The sequence below is a fragment of the Cyprinus carpio genome, chromosome B5, assembly GCF_018340385.1.
Source record: "Cyprinus carpio isolate SPL01 chromosome B5, ASM1834038v1, whole genome shotgun sequence".
In the NCBI taxonomy this organism is placed as follows: Eukaryota; Metazoa; Chordata; class Actinopteri; order Cypriniformes; family Cyprinidae; genus Cyprinus; species Cyprinus carpio.
The window spans coordinates 20,666,794-20,689,967 of record NC_056601.1 but is presented as its reverse complement, the minus strand read 5'-3'; the positions used below and the strand labels follow the sequence as shown (position 1 = coordinate 20,689,967).

General features: G+C 39.3%; 1 protein-coding gene across 2 annotated transcripts; it reads left to right on the top strand.

Annotated features, from left to right (window-relative positions):
• Positions 1 to 4,597: 4,597 nt before the first annotated feature.
• On the top strand, positions 4,598 to 18,566 carry LOC122137491 (15-hydroxyprostaglandin dehydrogenase [NAD(+)]-like). Of its 2 annotated transcripts, XM_042724851.1 has the most exons (8): positions 4,598 to 5,190; positions 5,268 to 5,374; positions 5,496 to 5,619; positions 5,694 to 5,800; positions 5,898 to 5,991; positions 17,640 to 17,716; positions 17,869 to 18,032; positions 18,105 to 18,566. In XM_042724851.1, exons 2-8 carry the CDS (start codon positions 5,282 to 5,284, stop codon positions 18,301 to 18,303), a joined length of 858 nt encoding a protein of 285 aa, XP_042580785.1. In that variant the 5' UTR covers positions 4,598 to 5,190; positions 5,268 to 5,281; the 3' UTR covers positions 18,304 to 18,566. The 2 variants fall into 2 exon arrangements, with proteins under 2 accessions (XP_042580785.1, XP_042580787.1); XM_042724853.1 differs by having other exon boundaries at positions 4,598 to 5,374.
• The last annotated feature ends 4,608 nt before the right edge of the window (positions 18,567 to 23,174 follow it).

The following is a 23,174-nucleotide window of genomic DNA, read 5'->3' as shown; positions in this document are numbered from 1 at the left end:
CATGATAAAGGGAAGATAATCAGCATAAAAGAGGGTGCAGGTGAGGGAGAACACATTAACAGGGATAACAAGGGGGTGGAGAAAACATAGTGGTGATTGCGAAACACCTGGCGAGCCACCAAAACAAAAACCATGTGCTCCAGGAAAACAAAAGCCTTAGACCCCACCGAGATCGTGACAGTACCCCCTCCCCCAAGGAGCGCTACCAGGCGACTTAAGGGAGGGGCTTACCATGTCTCCAGCAGAAGTCATCAATCAGTGACCGATCCAGAATATCCCGAGCCAGAACCCAACTCCTCTCCTCTGGACCGTAGCCCTCCCAGTCCACCAGGTATTGGAAACCCCTGCCACGACGATGAACATCTAGTAATCTCCTAACAGAATAGACAGAAGAACCATCCACTAGACGATGGGGGGGGGGGCAGGGGATGAAATTTTGGTATTAAGGGAGGACCTGAAAACAGTCTTAACCCTGGATACATGAAAAAGAGGGTGCACCCGACCAAGAGAGGGGGGCAACTTGAGCCGTATCGCAACCAGATTAAGGACCTTGGTGATCTGGTAGGGCCAATGAACCTGGGTGCCAATTTGCGAGAGACAGCCTTGAGAGGCAGGTCCTTGGTAGACAGCCATAACTTCTGAACACAGACATAATGGGGCGGCGGAATCAGGTGGCGATCAGCCGCTGCCTTGGTCCATCTGGAGGCCTGGACCAGGGCCTTCCTAGCCTTCCTCCAGACACTAAGACATCTCTGCAGCATCGGGTTCCTGAGAGGGAAATAAAGGAGGTAGGTAACCAACAGAACATTCAAAGGGTGACATACCTGTGGATGCTACAGGAAGAGTAATATGGGAATACTCAATCCAAGTGAGCTGTTGGCTCCAAGAGGCAGGATTGCGGAATGCCAGGCAGCGGAGAACTCGCTCGAGATCCTGATTGGCTCGCTCACACTGGCCGTTGGTCTGGGGATGAAAACCTGATGACAGACCTTTCCAACCAGTGACACCACTCATCCAAGGCCAACCTTACTGCCAGCAGCTCACGGTTGCCAATGTCGTAATTTCGTTCTGCAGGGTTAAGGCGATGGGAAAAATATGCACAGGGGTGCACCTTCCCATCCTTACAGGAACACTGGGACAAGACTGCGCCTACCCCAACCTCAGACGCATCCACCTCAACAATGAATTGCCGTTCAGGATCTGGAATGGAGAGAACAGGAGCAGAGATAAATCGGGACTTTAAATTATCAAAGGCCTCCTGAGCCTGAGCACTCCAGGTGAACGGTACCTTGATGGAGGTGAGCGACGTTAAGGGTGCAGCTACCTGGCCAAAATTCCTGATGAATCGCCAGTAGAAGTTGGCGAAGCCCAAGAAATGCTGCAGAACCTGATCTGGCTTGATCTCCCCCACTGAGACTATAAAGCCCAGGAACGAGACTGACTTGGCGTGGAACTCGCACTTCTCGGCTTTGACATAAAGCTGGTTCTCCAGCAGCCGTTGGAGGACCTGGTGCACGTGCTGAGTGTGTGTCTGAAGGAATGGAGAAAAGATGAGAATATCATCAAGGTACACAAAGACAAATCAGTTAATCATGTCCCCCAACATGCTATTGACCATGCCCTGGAAGACAGCAGGGGCATAAGTAAGCCCAAACGGAAGGACCAGGTATTCATAATGTCCCGTGGGGGTATTGAAGGCTGTCTTCCACTCATCGCCCTCACGAATGCAGATGAGATGATAGGCGTTGCGGAGGTCTAACTTAGTGAAGACCTTGGCTCCATGCAAAAGTTCAAAGGCAGATGACATTAACGGCAAGGGGTACTGTTCTTTATAGTAATGTCATTTAACCCTTGGTAATCAATGCAAGAATGCAGAGAGCCATCCTTCTTCTTAACAAAGAAGAACCCAGCGCCAGCAGGGGAAGACGAGTGGCGAATGAGACCGGCTTTTAAGGATTCTTGAATGTATGTGTCCATAGCCTCTCGTTCAGGACCTGAAAGGGAAAATAGGCGACCCCGGTGCAGAGAAGTGCCTGGGAGGAGGTCGATGGCACAATCGAATGACCGGTGAGGAGGCAGCGATGTGGCCCAGGACATGTTGAAAACCAGCCGCAGATCACAGTACTCCCCCGGGACCCCAGTGAGGTCAGCAGCCTCAACCTGCAACACAGGAGACACAGACACAAAAGGAGAGGCAGAACCAAGGCAATATGCATGACACGACTGACTCCAAGACACAATCTGACTGCGGGACCAATCCACATGAGGGCTGTGCTGAGCCAACCAAGGGTGCCCCAGAACAAGACTAGCGTGAGGGGACTCCAGAAGAAACAGCAAAACCGACTCATGGTGATTGCCCGAGACAACAAGACTTACACGGGGGTGGTGTGGGTGATAGTGGCTACAGGCTGACCAGAGAGGCCCCAGACAGTGACAGGAGAAGAAAGAGGAATGGCAGGAATGCCCCAGCCCTTAGCAGTGCTGTAGTCCAGGAAGTTGGCTTCAGCGCCAGAATCAATAAGGGCCTTGCAGGAGTGGGCGGAGCCTTGGTACATGATGGTGGCAGAGAGCTGGGTACGTGACTGAGGAGAGATAAGAGAAGCGCCCACCAGGACTCCCCGGTTGACTAGTGGGCCTTGGCTTTTAACGGACACGATTGAGCAAAGTGACCTGACTTCCTACAATAGAGGCAGAGGCCCTGCACCAGCCTATGTTGTTTCTCATGGGCAGATAATCGAAGTCGGCCCAACTGCATGAGCACAGGTTCTGTCTGGGACGATTGAGGCGGTCGTTGAGCCTTGAAAGGCTGGGTCTCTTCTAGCCCCCAAGACGGACGGGAGGCCAGGCATCGCTGATGCAAATGAAAGCGGCTCTCGACTCAATTGGCCAGATCAATAAAGCCCTCCAGGTCTTTAGGTAACTCGTGTGTCGCAATCTCGTCCTGTATGTCAAAGTTAAGCCCCTCCCGAAACATAGCCCGCAGCGCCCCCTCATTCCAATCGCAAGAGGCCGCTAGTGTCTTAAACTGGATGGCATATTCAGTCACAGAATGTCCCCCTTAACAGAGCGATCAAACAACTTTGTCATTTCACAGCAAATTCCTCAAAATCCAAGCAGAAGTGGGCTCTCGCATCCCAAACGGCCTTCCCCCACTCGCGAGCTTTTCCTGTCAGCAGTGTGATGACATAAGCAACCTTCAAATGCTCTGTAGCGTAACGCCGTGGTTGCAGCGCCAATACCAGCGCACATTGAGATAGAAATGCCCGACATGAATTAGGATCTCCATCATACAAGGGCAGATTGTTGGCGTGTGGCTCGGGCTCATGCAGAGTGAGAGGCTGGGGAACCGCCGAACCGGCGGACGACTGAACATCTTGCAGTTCGCGGAAGCGACTACTTAACTCGGCCATTTGGGCAGTGAGGGTCTCCACCTCCTGAGTGGTGGATGAGAGCTGGCTGGCGTGGTGGCCAAGGAGAGCGCCTTGATAAGCAATAACTGACCGAATGAACTCCTCACCAGCTGGATCCATCTCTGGTCAGTCCGTACTGTCAGAAGCAAGACCAGGATCCAACTGCGGATGAATGAATAATAAAAGTTTATTAACGCCAAAACTCTGAGGACTTAATCGGCTGGATAACGAAACCACCAGCACTCTGTCAGAAAGGCCAGCGCGGAGATTTCATCGGCATCAGCCGGACAGCGGCGAGGGAAGGTGGCGAGTGAGCACTGGAAAGCCATCGCTGGAATCCAGAGGCAATGCCAAAAGAGAGGTGAGTGGAGTCGGCTGCCTGGTAGATACAGGCTTCAGGTAAAAAGGACAAAAAACAGGAACACCAGACCGACTAGACAGGAAAAAATAAAATAAAGCGGGGTCAGAAAACTTCAACTAGCAAGGAGAAGATTCGAGCTTCAAACAATGCTTACGGACTGACACAAGACAGCAAACACAAGGGTATGATAAAGGGAAGATAATCAGCGCAAAACAGGGTGCAGGTGAGGGAGAACATGTTAACAGGGATAATAAGAGGGGCGGAGAAAACATAGTGGTGATTGCGAAACACCTGGCGAGCCACCAAAACAAAAACCATGTGCTCCAGGACAACAAAAGTCTTAGACCCCACCGAGATTGTGACTCTTTGCTTCTTTTGCTCCTATAAATAAACTTGTGAGACTAGTATATCTCTCACACTGCGCATACGTACAGCATCATCCACCGTAATGGCTTCCACCTATGACAGATAAGATAAGAGAAAGAAGAAAGTCATATACAACTAAGATGCTTCGAGGGTAAGTAAAACACAGCCTAATTTTCATTTTTGGGTGAACTAACCCTTTAAATTCAATTAATTTCAAGTTTATTTGTATGGCGCTTTTCACGGTACAAATTGTTGCAAAGCAACTTTACAGAAAATTTAGTTTCTACAATATATTTAGTAGTAGCTTATCAGTGGTGACTGTCAGTTAATGTACATATGGCAGAAATTTACAGAAAAATCTATTAAAAACGGAATCAAACAGACGATGAACACTATTAACAGCAATTGTTATATGGTGCAATCAGACTTATAGCAAAATTTGGTTATTCTGTATGTTGTTTCAGGGTTGGCATCATCTGAGGTCCTCTGAGGGGTTGGCATCATCTCTTCTCAGGTGTTCTGGATCCAGACCGAAGCTTGTGTAAATCCTAGTTACCTGTGTTTCAACCAAGCAAAACTGATTTGTTTAACCCAAGCTAAAGAATAATAATTTGCACTTGATCAGACATAACTGCTTGTATATGGTTTATATGTAAATCATGTCAAATAAGCTGTCAAAGACAGTCCTTAGGCACAGAATTCACACTCTGATGGCTAGGAACTAAACTCCACACTCTAAAGACATTAGATCTCTAGGACTTCATATTCAAGGAACATTTACGGTCCTAAATATATCCAAGCACATGTAATACTAAAATAAATCAAGCCATTGCTGTGAATACACAAAAATTTTCTGCATTTGCATTTTATGATCACCTCAAGACATATCAAACATTCAAGGCACAAATGTAAATCACATGGAAACCACATAACAAATTATTAATATTGCGCCTTTAGAATATCTGCTATATAAGTTTGGTTTTTGCTGCATGTGAAGTATCAGTGCTCATCAGTGCTTGAGTTGAACATCTCGGTAGTTGACTGGTTGAAGAGGTACAGTAAGACTTACAATCATCTTTCACTCACTCTCTAAATGTGATTGGTATTTGGTTGATGTGTTTATTTCAAAGGAACTTGACCGAAGATGGATTTAAAGAATAAAGTGGTTGTGGTGACTGGAGGTGCTCAGGGTTTGGGCAGAGCCTTTGTCGAAGTACTCCTAAAACAGGGGTCAAATGTAATCAGTCTTCTTGTTTGCTTGCATGTGTATAAATATCAGTCAACCAGCTTCAGCGACATTTTAGTTCTACGAATACTACACCATAGCACATTAAACTACAGATTCATTTTGATTACAGGTGGCCTTCATTGATGTGAATGAACCTTTGGGAAAAGAGTTAAAGGCTACGCTTGCCGAAGAATATGGACCTGACAGGGTTGAATTTTACGCTGCGGATGTATCATCTAAGGAGGAATTTATAGGTATTTTAAGATTTTTTTTTGTCTTTTAATTTGTCTGAGAATAAAGAAATAACATCAGCAGATTTTCTTTTCAGGAGCTTTTAAGAAAATTGTGGACAGGTTTGGCCACATCGACATTATGTACAACAATGCAGCGGTTGTCAATGAAAATGACTGGGAGAAAACCATTGCCATTAATATGGTATGATTTTAATAATGCCTCAGTTCATCTGTCTGTCTGTCTGTCTGTCTGTCTGTTCATTGGTCAACATGTTGAATTGTTCATGTGGCTTTTATAGACTGGGCTGGTGAGGGGCACATATCTGGCCCTGCAGTACATGAAGGACAATCCTGATGGCAAAGGCGCAATTATCAACATATCATCTACTGCAGGTTTGGAACTTAATACACTAAAGAAGTCAATCAATAATTTTTTTTTTTTATAATATGTATATTATATAATATTTATTTAATAATATGCATTTATTTGATTGAAAATACAGCAAAAACAGTAACTGAGAGATATTTCAGTTAAACAGTCATTACATCAGTCTTTAGTGTCATATGATCCTGTAAAACAGTGGTTCTCCAGTCCTCCTGGAGGTCCCCCAACACCGCGGCTGCATCCGAAATCTGAAAAATGCTGCCTTTGGAGGACGCATTCCAAGGTAAGAAGGCATCAAGGCACGTCCGAATTCAATGTTAGCTTCAGTTCCTGCCTCTTGAGATGCCTTCATCTGGCCGATTTTTGAAGGCAGCATAGATGTATCCTTTACTGCCTTTGATATCCCACAATCCTTTGCGTTCCATTCCGTGACAATTAAGCTAAAAAATAAAGATGGCATCTGAAAGTTGCGGCCGTTGGTCAGTTTGTGTTTAAAGTATGTTTTTGATCAACTTTTCCCCCTTTTGATGTCATTTCTAGCGAGAAATTAATATTGCAGTAATAAAATATATGCTTAGTTATCACCAAAGCTCTCTATATTTTGCTGTAGATCATTAAACCGTTACTCTGCCTCAGAAGCCTGTGCGAAATCCATTTCATGAGGATACACTTCTATTCAAAAGTTTAGGGTTAGTTAGTTTTTGTATGTATATACAGTATATATGTAGCGCCCCCTACCTGTCTTTATGTTGATTAAATAGGGCAGCGCACCAGATTCATTAACTATGTGCCTACAGATGTTGAAGTTAGGCCCCTCTGGTGTCACAAATTAATTACTTCTCCTTTAGAAGTTATTAATAATTATGTACTATACTCAAATGTAATATATATAATATATTATCTATATACTATAATAAATAGTCAAGCACAAACTCTTAGATAAGTAACAAAATATAAAGAATTTAATTAGAACAGAAACAGAAAGTCAAAGATAGAAATTTGAATGCTGTGATGTATTCACACAATCACATAGACTTTAGATCTGACCAAATTAACCCCCCAAAAAGCTATATCTCAGGGGACAGGAGTACAGGAATGGTCTCTGTAACAAAACACTCAGAATTAAAGGAACGAGTGACTTCACTTGAAATGAAATGTACAAACTTATTCACTCTGGAGGTCAGAAATCACTTAGAATATTCACAGTTAATAAGCACGCTGAATAAACACAATATGAAAGAAAATTAAACTTTGTGGGCCCACATACACAAACATAAACATACACACACACCGTTGCAGGCCTGGATCGTAGCTTGTGTTCGTGGTGGCAGGGAAACTGACAAATGGCCCCTTCACTCTCCTGAGCACAAACAAAATCAACACTGGTACCTCAATTTGATGTGTGTGAAGCAAACCGCGATCCTGGACTCCTGTATTAGGCCTCCCGCAGCTCCTCGGTCTTGCTCTCTCGCCCGCCGAGGAAACGCTCCTCCCACGCAGCCAGAGGAACCCCAAATATCGCGGGTATTTGGGGCGCTATCTGGTCCTCAATTTCCCCTGCGTCGTGCAGGAAACAACACTGCTTCACGGATCAATCGGTTCTGTTCAAAATGTTCCGCTGATTTAACAGTCTGGTTCAGATGAATAACGTGTAACTGTTACTGGATATTAACGAACAGTCCGTGAGCGTGACTGAAGATTAAAGATAACGGAATGTCGTATAAACACTCACAGCGAACTCACAATAAACACAAATAAACATGAATCGTGTTTCACACGCGATCAATATTACAGTTCAATATTTTAAACTTGTAAAACTCGTAAATCATTCACAACTCTATTTTCGCATACAGCGCGTCTCTCTCATCGCCTGCATATCGCCTCCCCGCCTTGTCAATCACCCCCCTCAACAACCACTCAAAAAACAGAAGACATAGGCGCGGGCGGGACTTAACTCTCTTGAACCAATAAAATAAAGAAAGACCTAACTTGTAGGTTAAAACTACGTGTGTAAAACAATCTAACTTGATATATGCTCGCGTTCTTAAAAGCATACACATTTATTTATATATCAATATATAAAGCAGTAAACTCATTACCTGTAGAATATTATTCTACTGGGTTACATATATATTTATTTATATATCAATATATAAAGCAGTAAACTCATTACCTGTAGAATATTATTCTACTGGGTAGTGATGCATTTAATTAAAAGCATCACTGACTGTAATAAAGACATTTATAATGTTACAAAAGATTTCTATTTTACAAATAAATACTGTTTAATTTTTATTCATTAAGGGAAAAAATGTATCATAATATTGCCACGACCCTGGACAATCTGTGTTCCTAGGTGCGTTCCAAACGGGATATATCACCCTCCGAATGGCACTTCGGAGTGAAAACAATCACTGAAGGGTCGTTCCAAACCGAAGTGCTCAAAACTGGCCCCTTCAAAGGGCCCTTCGGAATGAAGGATTTCAAAGGGTACAACTGATGGACACTTCGGGCTCCCATAATCCTTTGCGCAGATTCTTTGCATGACAACGGCGCCTCCGTGTGGGCACGTGATTATGTTTCGCAGAAGGGCACTTCAAGAAACAGTTGTTTGGTCCCCTACACCCTTCAACCCTTTGAAGCTCTCACTCCGGAGGGTAAACCCTTTGAAGAGATTAGGGCATAGGGATGAGCCCTTCCGTTTTGTTGTTTTACTTCCCCATGTGCTCTGTGAACCTAGTTTCCCTCTCGTTTTGATTAGTCATTTGGTTCAGGTGTGTCCCGTTAATAACCCTTATTTAGTTCTGTATTTAAAGTGTTGTCTGTGCCTTGGTTCCTTTGTCCGGTGTCGTCTATGTGCTTCGTGAGTCTTCCTGTCTGCCCTGTTTAAATCAATAATCTCTCCATTCCTCGCCTCCTCAGGAGCATCATTTTCAACATTGATAATAAGAACCATTAATAAAATAACTAATAAATATAGCTGCAAGCAGCGATGGCGGGCCCGAGCTGTCAGCGCAAACGCCACCCCGGTGGCATCAGTCAAAGTGTGCCCAGCGAGCACATACACAGTTACCGTCTAGCACAGGGGTGTCCAACCCTGTTAATGGCAATCGACTGTCCTGCAAAGTTTAGCTCCAACCCTAATCAAATACACCTAAAGCAACTAATTAAGGTCTTCAGGATCGCTTGAAAATTAAAGGTAGGTGTGACTGACTAGAGTTGGAGCTGAATTTTGCAGGACAGTCGATCGCCAGGAACAGGACTGGGCACACTTAATTTAGCAGTTTGGATTTAAGGGATACAGCAATGAAAGGGTTAATCTGAACCATCAAGAGACACACACACAACACAATATATAAAACTTGAGTAACACTTTCAATAAGGTTTCAGTTATATAATTATTTTAAACAAACAATAATTGTCTAGGGGTGGGCAATATGACCAAAATCTTATATTACATCTATCTATCTATCTATCTATCTATCTATCTATCTATCTATCTATATATATGTATGTGTATATATATATTTATATATATATATATATATATATAGATAGATAGATAGATAGATAGATGTACATAACGTAGACAGTGAAGACTAATTCATTTATCAGTCAAATAGCATATTAGCATTATTTGTTTATTTATTTTCTTCTTATTTTAGTTACAAAAGTGATTAATCAAGAGCAGTGAGAGATTTTCATGAATGGCAGACAGGACGAATATTGGACAGCTTCCGCTTTAAGACCGAAGTCCAGATCCAATATACTGTTACATATACGCTTTCTCTCGCAACTGTTTACAATCATTTAAAACCTAAATGACTGTGTTTATGAGGATACTTGCATTTGGACGCATATAAGTGTTTATGCAATCGTTCAAAGCCAATAAAGCGACAAAAATTCTCACGAGCTCTATTAGCAGCTGATGCGCAGCTCACGCACTCCTCTCACACAGAAACAGAGACAGCGCGCGCAATAGCTCTGTTTTTTGTGTTTCAACGGCCTAAAATCAGTAGTTGATACATTTAAAAAAAAATAATAATATTTTTGTTTTTATGTTTGAGCTTATATATCTTTATTATCATAACTGAGTAATTCTGAGTAATTCTGATTCTTGAACAGTAAACTTTGTAGTGTCAGCTTTGTGAACATATGTTGATTATGTATCTAGTCAGAAAGACTCATGAGCAGAAACCTTTTTATTTTGGGTATGTCATTTCTGTCTCTATGCCGAAAATGGTGGTATACTGTTAAGGGGTCAAACTGCAGTGCTTAAAAACCATGACCACGCGCACAGCAACGTGACGTGAGCGCACGCATGCTGTTATTCACGCGTCTGTCTGCATACACGTGTAATGCATGTGACTGCCGTCATTCAAATAATGAAAACGTATTGCCGTAAACAATGTATTTTGCGGCACCAAAAAATAAACGATAGAGCACAACATGAATCGATAGACTTTTAATTTCGTCCATCCGATTTAAATCGTCATATCGCCCAGCCCTAGCATTTAATAATGTGAGTCTCTCTCTCTCTCTCTCTAACACACACACACACACACAGAGAATATATATAAAATTCTTGTAACATTTTTCATGATCTATAACCATTTTAAAAAATACTTTTAATGATCTATAAACATTTGTGAAATGATTATATAAAACTATATTACCAGTAAAATTCATTAATTTTTTAAAATACATATTATTATTCTTTGAAAGTTTTGTTTAAATGATTTAAATCAGTGGTTCTCAACCTTTTTTTCCAATGGGCCGCACTATGGTCCAAGTGCAAGTCTCGCGGGCCGCACGCATATCATTTACATATTACGTCACCAATACAAACCAACCTGATTTATAATATTATAGCCTAAATATTATGATATTTAATCGATTACATTCACTGAAATAAATTAATAATTCTACTCCCCATAAATAAAACACCTGATGCTGTTGGGAGCTGACCAATTTTGTGAAATTCGGCTCGAAAGGAGTAACAGCACAATGAAGTTGCGATTGTAAGTTGCAGTCTGTAAGACGCGCACGGGACCATGACTTGACGCGCGACATTGCAGAAAATGTGCGTTCACAAATGTAGCCTATGTTGATCCAAATATGGAAAGCACTTTCGAATTTAATAATATGAGGTTCTCTCCAGAGATGTTTTGCCACATTTCTGCAATTAAGGATGATTGCTGCGTAGTATGGGTGTTTCTATTTGCCTGAACTTCTTCAAGTGAGTTACGGCGCAAACCGAAAATCCAGCACTCTCCTTCACTGCTGATACTGTGACTATTCTTGTTTGTGTGTGTTCATTTGCTGGCATTTCCACACTTCTTTTTACTCCCCTTAAAAACAAATTTGTCTATTCTGATGCTCAATTTTACCGAACTAATGGCTGTTGATGACTATTTGAATTGAATTCTGCCAAAGTGCGCGCTTGTATGTGTTCATAAAATGCGGAACGTTATGTGAGTAGGTCTGAAAATAATATATGAAAAACAAAAAAATTTTACATATAAACATTAGGCTATAGCTTATATTTCTTTAGTACATTTTTAAATGAATGTAAAAACTAAAATGAATTGTATAACTGAAAGTAATTTTTTTTAATTGTGTTCAGCACGGTGGGCCGCATTTGAATTCGTGACGGGCCGCGGGTTGAGAACCGCTGATTTAAATGCTCTATACGCGTTTCTACCATAATTATTTAAAAGTAATCCTATAGCTCCATCTGGTGGCCATCACTGGTAGTAAAAAATGCATGCTAGATCCAGAAGTTATGATAGTTTTAATTTTATGCTGGCTCCTGAAGATGATAAATTTATGAAAATTACTGTGTTTTCTAAGAATGACTTCTACTACATATGTAAAAAAATATAAAGGGTTAGAATAAAGAATTCAAAAGATATAGGAAAATAACTGTTGCATTTTTTAATGTTACTTTAATTAATCGCTATGGCCACACCGTTCAAGGTATCCTAAACCCGTTCGCAATTTAACATCTTCAGTATTTTGGCATCATGTAGACAAAGTTTGGTGTGTATACTGTAATTCTCCTCTGCGGAGTATGCATTAATTCACAGCCATATTTTTCCAAAAATCCACATTTAAACCAAAATAGCCGACTTCCTGTAGGTCGCAGCTGATGACTGTAAATTAGAAAGTTGTTCGTCTTGATAAGAACAATATATGTACCAAGTTTGGTGTCTATAGCTAAAACTAACCCCCCCACTTTTGACAAAAGGTGGCGCTATAGAGTGCTTCCTCCACGCCCTTTCATGTGCTTTTGCCATTGTCTAGCTATCATTAATACTGATATGTGTTTGGAGTTTCGTGTAATTCTGAGCATTTTATCTGCCTCAAAATCACGAGAACAGATTATTCAAGTTTGACACGTTGCCATGGCAACACTATATTAGCTATCAATATCCCCACAACAGATTTACATCCGCCGTGTTTTGTCATTATTCTGATGAAGTTTGAAGCAAATCGAGTGAAAATAAGATGCTGAATTCAAAGCATTTTGAAAATGGCACACTTCCTGCTGCCAGTTGGTGGCGCTATAACTTTGACTCCTAATAGTCACATCTATGCGATTGGCATCATACATCGAACAAACTGATGAAGTTTGATAAAACTCAGGTAGTGTATGTGGATGTTATTAGACATTTCCTGTTTCTTTTATTTTTTGCCCTAATTTCAACGCCTCACCATGGACAAACCGTTCGAGATATCAAAAATCCCCTGGCAATTTTTCATCCCCAATGTCTTGAGATCATGTTCACCGAGTTTCGTGGAGAACGGGTGGAAAACCTCAGAGGAGTATTTCAAATTCCAGAGCATGCTTTTTTTAAACAGCCCTGAATAGCTCACTTCCTGTTGGGCGGAGCCTATGTCATAGAGCGCGAAAGTTGTTCGGCTCAATAAGATCTATAAGTGTACAGAGTTTCATATATATACATGCAAGTATGTGTGAGCTATGGTTCAACATTTCTGACTGTGTTCCAGGGGGCGCCGTAGAGCCCCTGTGCCACGCCCGGATCGCAGCCTCTGCGGCGTCCTGATGGCCGCAGGTTCCAATGTGTGTGCCAATTTTCAAGAGTTTTTGAGTATGTTAAGGCCTCCAAAAAACCCCGGAAGGTTAAGAGAAGTTGGTAAAAAAATTATTATATTTATATTAAAGCAGCAATGGCGGGCTCAAGCCGTCAGCGCAAACGCCACCCCGGTGGCATCAGGTAAACTGTGTCCAGCGGGCACATGCATTTACAGTAACCCTCTGGCAGTCAGGTTTTGAGGGATACGGCAATTAACGGGTTAATCCGAAGAATCAAGACTTTGAAATCACGTACACAGAACAATATTCATTAAGAAAGTGAAATTAAATGATTAATAAACTATTTATTCGAACCCTCGCTATTTTCTATTCTAATAAAAGTTTTGGCTGTGGAACATCTGTAATAGAGTTGGCTAGCTGGATGCAAATAAAGTCATGCCTTTTTTTTTTTTCCCCTGTTTGCTATTTCACATTCGTGTCACTGAAGCGTTGTGGTCTAAGACACAGAAGGTAACTGAAACAATGTGGTTTAAGTCAAGGTGATTATTAGGGGTCCAAGCACATTGGTCTGTGTAGATGATGCAGTTACACAATGAACGTGTCTCTTTTCAAGTAAATTATGAGTCCTTATGTGAGTACTATTATATGCACAACATGAAAATAGATAACTAATATAGTGTCCCTTCTACACTTTTTCAGTAATGTGTGATAACTTGAGAAATATGTTGTCAATACAATTAAAATAACAAAGTAATGGTATTTAGGAGATGATAGCTTTTGCAGAATTACTATATTGGGCTTTATTAAAGTTTATGAAAAAAGAATGAATGTTTATGCATTTTTTATTTATGCACATAAATGAAACATTTTCAAGTCTTTGAACAGATCTTGAAGTATTTGCTATCCTGTGGTGCCATCGAGTGGACAACATTAGCATTGTGGCCTTCATTTTTGAAAGGGGCCAGTATTTTTTGAATGATTATAAATATTTAATGATTAGTTTACTGATAATATACCCACATTAAAATCTAATTTACTGATTCTGTATCTTATTTTCATGCTTAAACATGAGTTTAATTTTCAACTTACATTTTTAAGCAGTGTTGAATGATTACTATGTGAGTTGCTAATTTTTTTGTTTTGTTTGTTTTATTTGGTTTTTTTTTTTTTTTTGGATTTACATTTAAAAGAAATTAGCCTACTTCAAACATTTTAAGCAGCTTGAACAAAACCTGTTAATATTTATTACAGACCACTGTAACTGTCTATAATCTAAAAAACAAATTTATTATGAAAATAAAGGTGTGTACACCAGTTAAATTGGACGATAAAGAAATTGCTAACAATAGTTCAATAGTGCATGTTTTAAGTTTATAGGTGTTTGGATGCAGAAATGGACAAATCAAATGTAAAATAACATGTCATCGATTTAGTTAAATATAGATTAATTCTTGTTAGAGCAAAATAATAATAATAATAATAATAATAATAATAATAATAATAATAATAATAATAAATACATGAATACATACATACAAAAAAAAAAAAAAGCAGCCAAGAAGAATGATTTTCTGTTTTTTATAGATTAAAATTGAAGACAGAAAGCAGCTGGTAAATGCAGTCACTTTAATATTCAAATCCAGTATCATGATCCACTTCAGATTTATTTCTCAACAGTTAATGTTCACGTGGCTGTTTTCGTTTATATTCGCCAAGCTATTATGTATTTTGAAATGATATTGTACGCGATTTGTTCGTTCTTGCGACGAAAAGCCAGAATCAGCGTCCTCTGGGGCTCGAGAGATCGATGTTATTCTGCCCTTAGACTGTCTCGCGCTGTCAAATAGTATTTCTTTTCACAATTAAACAGCTCAAAAACACCTGGATTCAGCTCTTGTTGTGTTCTAATGGGTGGATTGTGTGCATTCGCGGTAATATTTTGTTTTAAAAAGCTCTTAAAACTATAAAAATGCTTTTATTGTGAGCTCGCGGTGAGACTGCACACGCTGATGCAGCTGTGATTTCTCTCTGGTCTTTCTCACTGATCTCCGGCCAAACATCAATTATTAATGAGATCTGAGCCGGTAATAATAACATATGTTGGTTCAGCTTGTCAGTGTGAATGAAACATGTATTTATTTGTCCGTTCTCGCCGAAAAACCATCACAGTGTTCTGGAGCGCAGAGCAATCGATGTGATGTTCAGCCTTTAGACAAAGAAAATCTCACAAGCACTCATAAACACTAATTTTCATCTCTATAATATGTTCTTCTAAATGTTTTGTGTTAATTCGCTGCTGTGTTTTAATGTAAAAGGCTGTAGTAGACTTTTTTCCCTTCAAGTGTTCAGAAGTCTCGCGCTGTCAGACAGGCTGCAGCAAATATTTCATTTTAACACTCACAAACATCTGAATTTAGCTCTTGGTGTGTTCTAATTGGCGGATTGTGTGCAATCGCTGTAATATTTTATTTTTAAAAGGTCTTAAACAAGAATAAACTCGTTTGTTGTGAGCTCGTTGAGACTGCAGGCGCTGATGCAGCGGTGATTTATCTCTCGTCTATCTCTCCGTTCTCTGACCAGACATCAATTATTAATGAGCCCTGACCCTCTAATAATAATATATGTTGGTTTAGCTTGTCAGTGTGAATCAATTTTATTTATTTATTTGTATTTTTAACCGATTTAAAAGTGAAACTAAGGCAGACTCCTCCCTCTCAGTCCCGGGGATTGCTCCTGTAGAGGCGCAATTTCTCTCAGACAATGAAAGTCTCAGCACACATACACTCCTCACACAGAGCCAAAAATCCATATTCAAATCAAAATAGCCGACTTCCTGTTGGTCGTAGCTAATGACTGTAAATTAGAAAGTTGTCCGTCTTAATAAGAACAATATATGTACCGAGTTTGGTGTCTGTAGCTAAAACTAAGCCCCCCACTTTTGACAAAAGGTGGCGCTATAGAGTGCCTCCTCCACGCCCTTTTATGACCTTTTGCCAGTGTCTAGCTATCATTAATACTGATATGTGTTCTGAGTTTCATGAAATTCTAAGCATGTTATCTGCCTCAAAATCAGAATATATTACAAAGAAAAATATTCCAGTTTGATATGTTGCCATGGCAACACTATATTAGATATCAGTATCCCCTCAACAGTTTTACATGGGCCGTGTTTTGTCATTATTCTGATGAAGTTTGAGGCAAATTGAGTTAAAATAAGATGCTGAATTCAAAGCATTTTGAAAATGACACACTTCCTGCTGCCAGTTGGTGGCGCTATAATTTTGACTCCTAATAGTCACATATATGCGATCGGCATCATACAATGAACAAATTGATGAAGTTTAATTAAAATCAGGAAATGTATGTGGATGTTATTAGACACTTCCTGTTTCTCATTTCTCGCCATAATTTCAATGCCTCGATAAGTTCAAACTGTTCGAGATATCAAAAATCCCCTGGCAATTTTGCATCCCCAATGTCTTGAGATCATGTTGACCAAGTTTGGTGGGCAATCGGGTAAAAAACCTATGACAAGTATATCAAGTTCCAGAGCATGCGCTTTTTACATAGCTCTAAATAGCTGACTTCCTTTTGGGCGGAGCCTTTGACATGCAATACGAAAGTTGTTCGGCACAATGAGATCTATATGTGTACTGAGTTTCATATGAATACGTGCAAGTATGTTTGAACTATACATCAACATTTCTGACTGTGTTACAGGGGGGGCGCCATAGAGCCCCTTTGCCACGCCCGGGTCCCAGCCTCTGCAGCCTCCTAAAGGCCACAGATTCTAAGATGTGTGCAAATTTTCAAGAGTTTTTGAGCATGTTAAGGGCCCCAAAAGCCCCCAAAACTTTGATGGAAAATAAGAATACTTAACCCTAAATAGCCAACATCCTGTTGGGCGGAGCTTATGACATGCAATACGAAAGTTGTTTGGATTGATGAGATCTATATGTGTACCGAGTTTCATATGTCTACGTGCAAGTATGTATGATATATGGCCCTCCATGTTCCAGGGGGCGCTGTAGAGCCCCTGTGCCACGCCCATGTATCAGTCTCTGCCCGGCCCTAATGGCCGCAGGTTCCAATGTTTGTGCCAATTTTCAAGACTTTTTAAGCATGTTAAGGGCCCTAAAAGCCCCCGAAACCTTGAAAAAAAATTAGAATAATAAATAATAATAATAATAATAACAAATAATCCTAAGGAAAACAATAGGGCTCTCGCCCTCCAGGCTTGAGCCCTAATAATAATAATAATAAGAATAATCCTTAGAAAAACAATAGGGCCCTGCGCCCATTGGCTCGGGCCCTAATAACTGAAGTAACTGAGCACCAGATCAGCCAATTAGAATGATTTCTGAAGGATCATGTGACACTGGAGACAGGAGTAATAACTGCATGACTGCTGAAAAATTCAACTCAGACATTAATTACAATTAAAATAGAAAACAGTTATTTTGAATTGTAACAATATTACACAGTATTACAGTTTTTTTCTGCAATTAAATCTATATCAAATAATTGCAGATATACACATGTAGCTACAAACACACATGTATACGTACACTCATCTTTCTTTCCTATTGGCCACAGGTCTGTGTTATGTTCCAACAGCGCCCATCTACACAGCGACTAAATATGCAGTGGTGGGCTTCAGTCGTGCTATTGCGGTATGTTTAGTAATGTATAAAGAAAACAAGCTTTTCAACATTTGTAATATAATGACAGCAATAACTCATGACCTTAAAGCCTTGATAGATAACGAGGAATACATCTCTTGCTAACAATAAGGCAGATTTGATTAATTTTGTATGTTTAACAGGCTGTTGCTATGAAGTCCAACCTTGGGTTGAGGATCAACACTCTCTGTCCAGGTGTGATGAAGACTAACCTGCTGTCCTCTTCTAATATAGAGGACCATTTTGGACAGTTTTCACAGCTAGAGGAACTAAAGGAGATGGTTCTGGAGAGAAATGACTTTGTGAAGTGAGTCAGTCCTTATACTTTTCAGTAGATTTTGCAGTGAAAAGTACTTCAGTGTCATTGTTTTATTTATAGGCCTGAGGATGTTGCCATGGCCTCCCTTCCACTTGTGATAGATGAAAGCAAGAATGGAAAAATTCTGAAGATCGATGCTGATGGTATGGAGTTCATATCCCTTCCTGAAATACAGCCATGTGAAAGTAGCCAATCAGCTTTTTTCCCTGCCACAGCCATAACTTTGTTACCTAATTTCAGATTAGAATTGAAATGTTAAAGGCTTTGCTTCTATAATTTTGCCTGGTTGAAAATGTACTAATCTTCCTCAGTTCTAGTTGGCAGTAGACAATAAGTAAACTTGATGCAGGCCTAATATAAGGTCTTGACTAAATAAACAATCACGTGAAAGGTCTCTTTATATTATTCTTTGGCTTTACATGTGAGTGTTACAATGAATACTGAACACACTATATTTTTCAAATGTTTAATACACCACCAGTCAAAGGTTTGGAATGATTAATATGTTTTAATATTTTGAAATAAGGTTCATAAAGGCTGCATTTATTTGGTCAACAATACAAGTAAAAAAGCAATACTGTGAACTGTTTTCCAATCTAATGGATTTTAAAATGTAATTTATTTCTGTGATGGCAAAGCAGAATTTTCAGCAGCAGTAACTCCAATATTTAGTGTCACGTGATCCTTTAGGAATCATTTTTGATATGCTGATTTGGTACAATATTTGTTGCTGTACCAAATCAGTTGCAAAAAGGTATTACAGTTATCAAAATTTACTAATCAGTTCACTAATGTTTTAAAGGGGTCATATGATACTTTTTTAAAGATCATTATTTTGTGTATTTGGTGTAACAGAATATGTTGACATGCTTTAATGTTCAAAAAGCACATTATTTTTCAAATACTGTACATTATTGTCCCCCCCCCCCGCCTCTCTCAAATGCGTCGTTTTCTACAAAGCCCCTCCTTCTGACAAGCACAGTCTGCTCTGATTGGCCAACTGACCCAGTGCATTGTGATTGGCCGAACACTGCAAGCACCCGTCGGAAATGTAATTACCTCCTCTGGTTCACGAAACGGTCTTCCATAAAATGCGTAATAAAGTGCTTCTGCTTTCGCCTAGAAACACAGCATCTCTCTGACATGGCTGCTTCAGCACTAACTGTGAGTCATTCTACGAAACCGGTACGATTTGAGTCCCTCTGACCTTTTTAAGTGTATTTTATCTATTAGGTCAAAAAAATAAATTTTTAAAATATTTTTGTATTAATTGAAATGTCTCCTTTAATAAGGTTTAAAAACGTGACATACATTTTTTTCTATATATTAGAAATTATCTTTTTTTCAGTGGTCACCACCTATTTTGTCATGTCCCTCATGGCCTTCTATGGAAGTGTACTTGGGATAATGAATAATAACATTAGAAATTAATTATAAATTAATTAATTATAAATTAATCAGCATAGCGCCATTTTGGCAATTCTGAGCAGTACGCAGATGACGTAGGCTCTTCTGTGTCAGCCACGTCAGATTTGTCAAAATGGCGATACGCTGATTTGGAGAGACACAGAGGAGAGGAATTGTTGAATAAAGTCATTATTTTTGTTTTCTTCGTGTACAAAAGTATTCTTGTCGCTTCATATTGTTACGGTTGAATCACTGATGACAGATGGAGTATTCTGACGATGCTTTTCATACTCTCCTGGACCTTGACACTGTTATTTATTTTGCAGTCTATGGGACAGTCTCTAGCCTCCCTGTTTTCATCCAAAATAACTTAAATTGTGTTCTGAAGACGAACAGAGCTTTTACGGGTTTGGAACGACATGGGGGTAAGTGATTAATGACAAAATTTTCATTTTGGGATGGAGTATCCCTTTACTACCAGTTTCAGCACAAAATAAACATGAGTCATGATTAAACATCCGAAGGTAAGTTAAAATCGAATCGTGAAATTTGTGTCAAAACCCAGCCCTAGTGTTTGGGGTGTTGTCTATGTAGTAATGGCCCCCCCTCACCATAGTGTCTGAAGCCATGTGTATGCTCCACTCTCAGGTCAAGACCGTGTGAATTGGGAACAACAGAAATGAGTTGATATGAAATATTTAGAGAAGATGCATAAAAATATTATATTTTCAGTTCCATCACATCATTTATGCTCCAGCATTTTGAAGTTTAATCCTAGTTCAAGATGCTACTTTATTCTATAGAGTTTATCAGTGACTGCTTAATAGGCCCTACAAATGTCTATTTTTAAATTATGTTTTATTTTTTTACCATGATATGGATCTTTGCCTTCCCCTTCTGTATGACGAAAGTTCCCCCCAAATCCACGCTCTTCTTCCCATAATGTTCTTCCATGGTCTTTCTTATGCAGCTCACAAGACTGTCCTCTCCAGTCCTTCTGCAGGCTCTCGGTGGAAGTTTTTCAAACCTCGTTACAGTTTGATAATAATGTTGTGTAATGAGAATGTTTGTTTGTTGTGTGTGAAAACTGGTAAATGAATAATAATACATACAGTACCATTCAAATGTTTGGGGTCAGTAAGATTTTTTAATTGTGTATTCACATAAAATTTTAAGCTCATTAAAAAGTGACATATAATGGTACATTCACACAGGGCATCGATGCTTGATGGAGGGCATGTTTAAAGCTTGGTGCTGAACAGCCATTCACATTAGTTTTCTGGTGTTGCATGAACGTGATTGGCCAGCATCTGCGCTAGGGTATTCATAGGTTTCATGTGACATCACAAAGTGGTGTGGCCGCCATTTGTAGGACCGAATTGCAATCTGCTGTGCTGTGCTCTGGGCTGTGATAACAGCAAATCACAATGGATTATTTACCAAGAGATGTGGATTTATGGGATTTTTATGATTAAATATTTCTCGTAAGCATAGATGCGTTTTTACATTTTAGTATTTTAGTTAGCAAGTTCATAATTAAACTTGCAACAGGAAGCTATGGATCTACTGAATATGTATTTTTCAAGCATCTAATTGTGGCATTCACTGTTATTTTTCTGCACAGTGATGACTAGTGAAAAGTGTTTCTACTAATTTACTTAAAAGTATTTTTAACCCAGAATTCTGTCATCATTTACATTATTACATCAATTCCCCCTCTTTTTTCTTTTTTTAAACCCCTGACTTTTGTTTTTCTGCAGAACTCAAAAGAAGATACTTTGAAGAATGCTGGTGATCAAAACCAACAGGTGTGTCACATGTAGGGTGGGAATCTTTAGTCAACTCATGATCTGATCCGATTCTGGGAGTCACGATCCAATTCCAGAACCATTCTTGATCTACCCCCCCCCCCTCCTTATTAATTAATTAGTTTACCAACTTGAGAATCTTAAAATCCTTACATTTACACATTCTTACATAAGTAATTAAGTACTTTAAAAAATAATTACAAACTGAAAAAATAATTTAAACTGTTGTATGTTAAGAATTTTAAAACTAATAAAACTTCAAAACATAACTAACATTAATTATAATATATTAATTTATCTGTCTAATCATGTCTAAAAATATAATAATTATGTCTACCAAGCTCTGATAATGTATGGAATATAATATTAGCAGACTATCCAAATGTCAATAAAACAATAGGCCTATACCTGTAGAAGCACGGATGTGTCTGTCACTTTAATGGTATGGTTCACACAAAAATGAAATTAGTCATAATTTACCTTCTAAACCTGCATAAAGTTCTTTCTTCTGTTGATCACAAAAGAAGATACTTCGAAGAATGTCTCTCAGCTAAACATCTGATGGTTGTTACTGCCATAGTAAGTAAAAAAAAAAAAAAATATATATATATATATATATATATATATATATATATATATATATATATATATATATATATATTATTTAAACATTTATTTAATGTTTTTTTCTGTATTTGTAGAGCGAATACTCACTGTGATTTCTTTCAGAGTCTTTCAAGATATTTTGTGTACTTTTTCCATGGCATGTTATATATTATATTAAATTATATTATATAAACTTGTATTTTTTCAGTTTTTCTTAAACATTGTGTCAACACCCACAAAATAATGTGTTTAATTATAGGTATACCATAAAGGTTTCTACTTGAATTGTATTTTAAAAAGAAAGAAAGAAAAAGCCTAGAAGTGGAATCATTTTATTGAACACCACCCTGCTGAATGCGTTTTTGCAGAGCCTTGTTTTTAGATGGATGACGTGCGCATGCGCGCTACCAAACACTAGCAGATGTATTTCCTGGGCGAGTGGGCAGAACTGAATAGCGCACATCAGACAGGATTGTGTGAGGAATGTCGAGAAGAGGAGTCAGTGGAGCACATATTTATGACTTGTAAAAGATATGAAGCACAGAGGTAGCAGTATTGCCAATTTAGCAATATTGTAGCTAGATTTAGTGACTTCCCCGCCCTTTTTTAGACATTTTTCTCAAGTTTACAGACATATACCAACTTCTTGGAAAACCCTTTTCCAAGTTCTCATCTTACCCACTGATCTATACTCATCTTTATATAGATCAGTGAATTTACCATTACGATGTCATCTAGTGACACTTAGCTACCAGTTTCAATTGAAAGCAGTTGGCAACACTGAGAGGCAGGCAATGAAGGGAGATCGGGGTGCAGGAGATCACATTAAGGGTTACTAAGCATAGTAAATAGGACACAGTAAATAGAGTAGAATATTGATGACATTTTTAAGATAAGCATGAGTCATAAACAGGATTTGATGGATAAACCAATTTTTGATTGGCTCCAACCAGGCCCAAATCACACCTGCTTGGATGTTTCTAGTAATCCTGAAGCGCTTGATTAGCTGATTAGGGTTGGAGCTAAACTCTGCAGAGCTGTGGCCCTCCACGAATTGAGTTTGAGACCAATGGATTAAGATTTATTAATCGATTATCTGAGCCACACTCCGGAGCAGAAGGGGGCGGTAATGCACCAATAAGGTGGATGCCAAGCGCCGTTAAACCATAGACAGTAAAAGAAAAAAGAAAAAAAAGAAGACGACGAAGAAGAAAAAGAAGAACCAACTAAATGGCGCCCGCTAAATAGAAAAGAAAACAATAATTACTTGACTTCGAATTGGACATTCTGGTTTAAATAATTCATTATT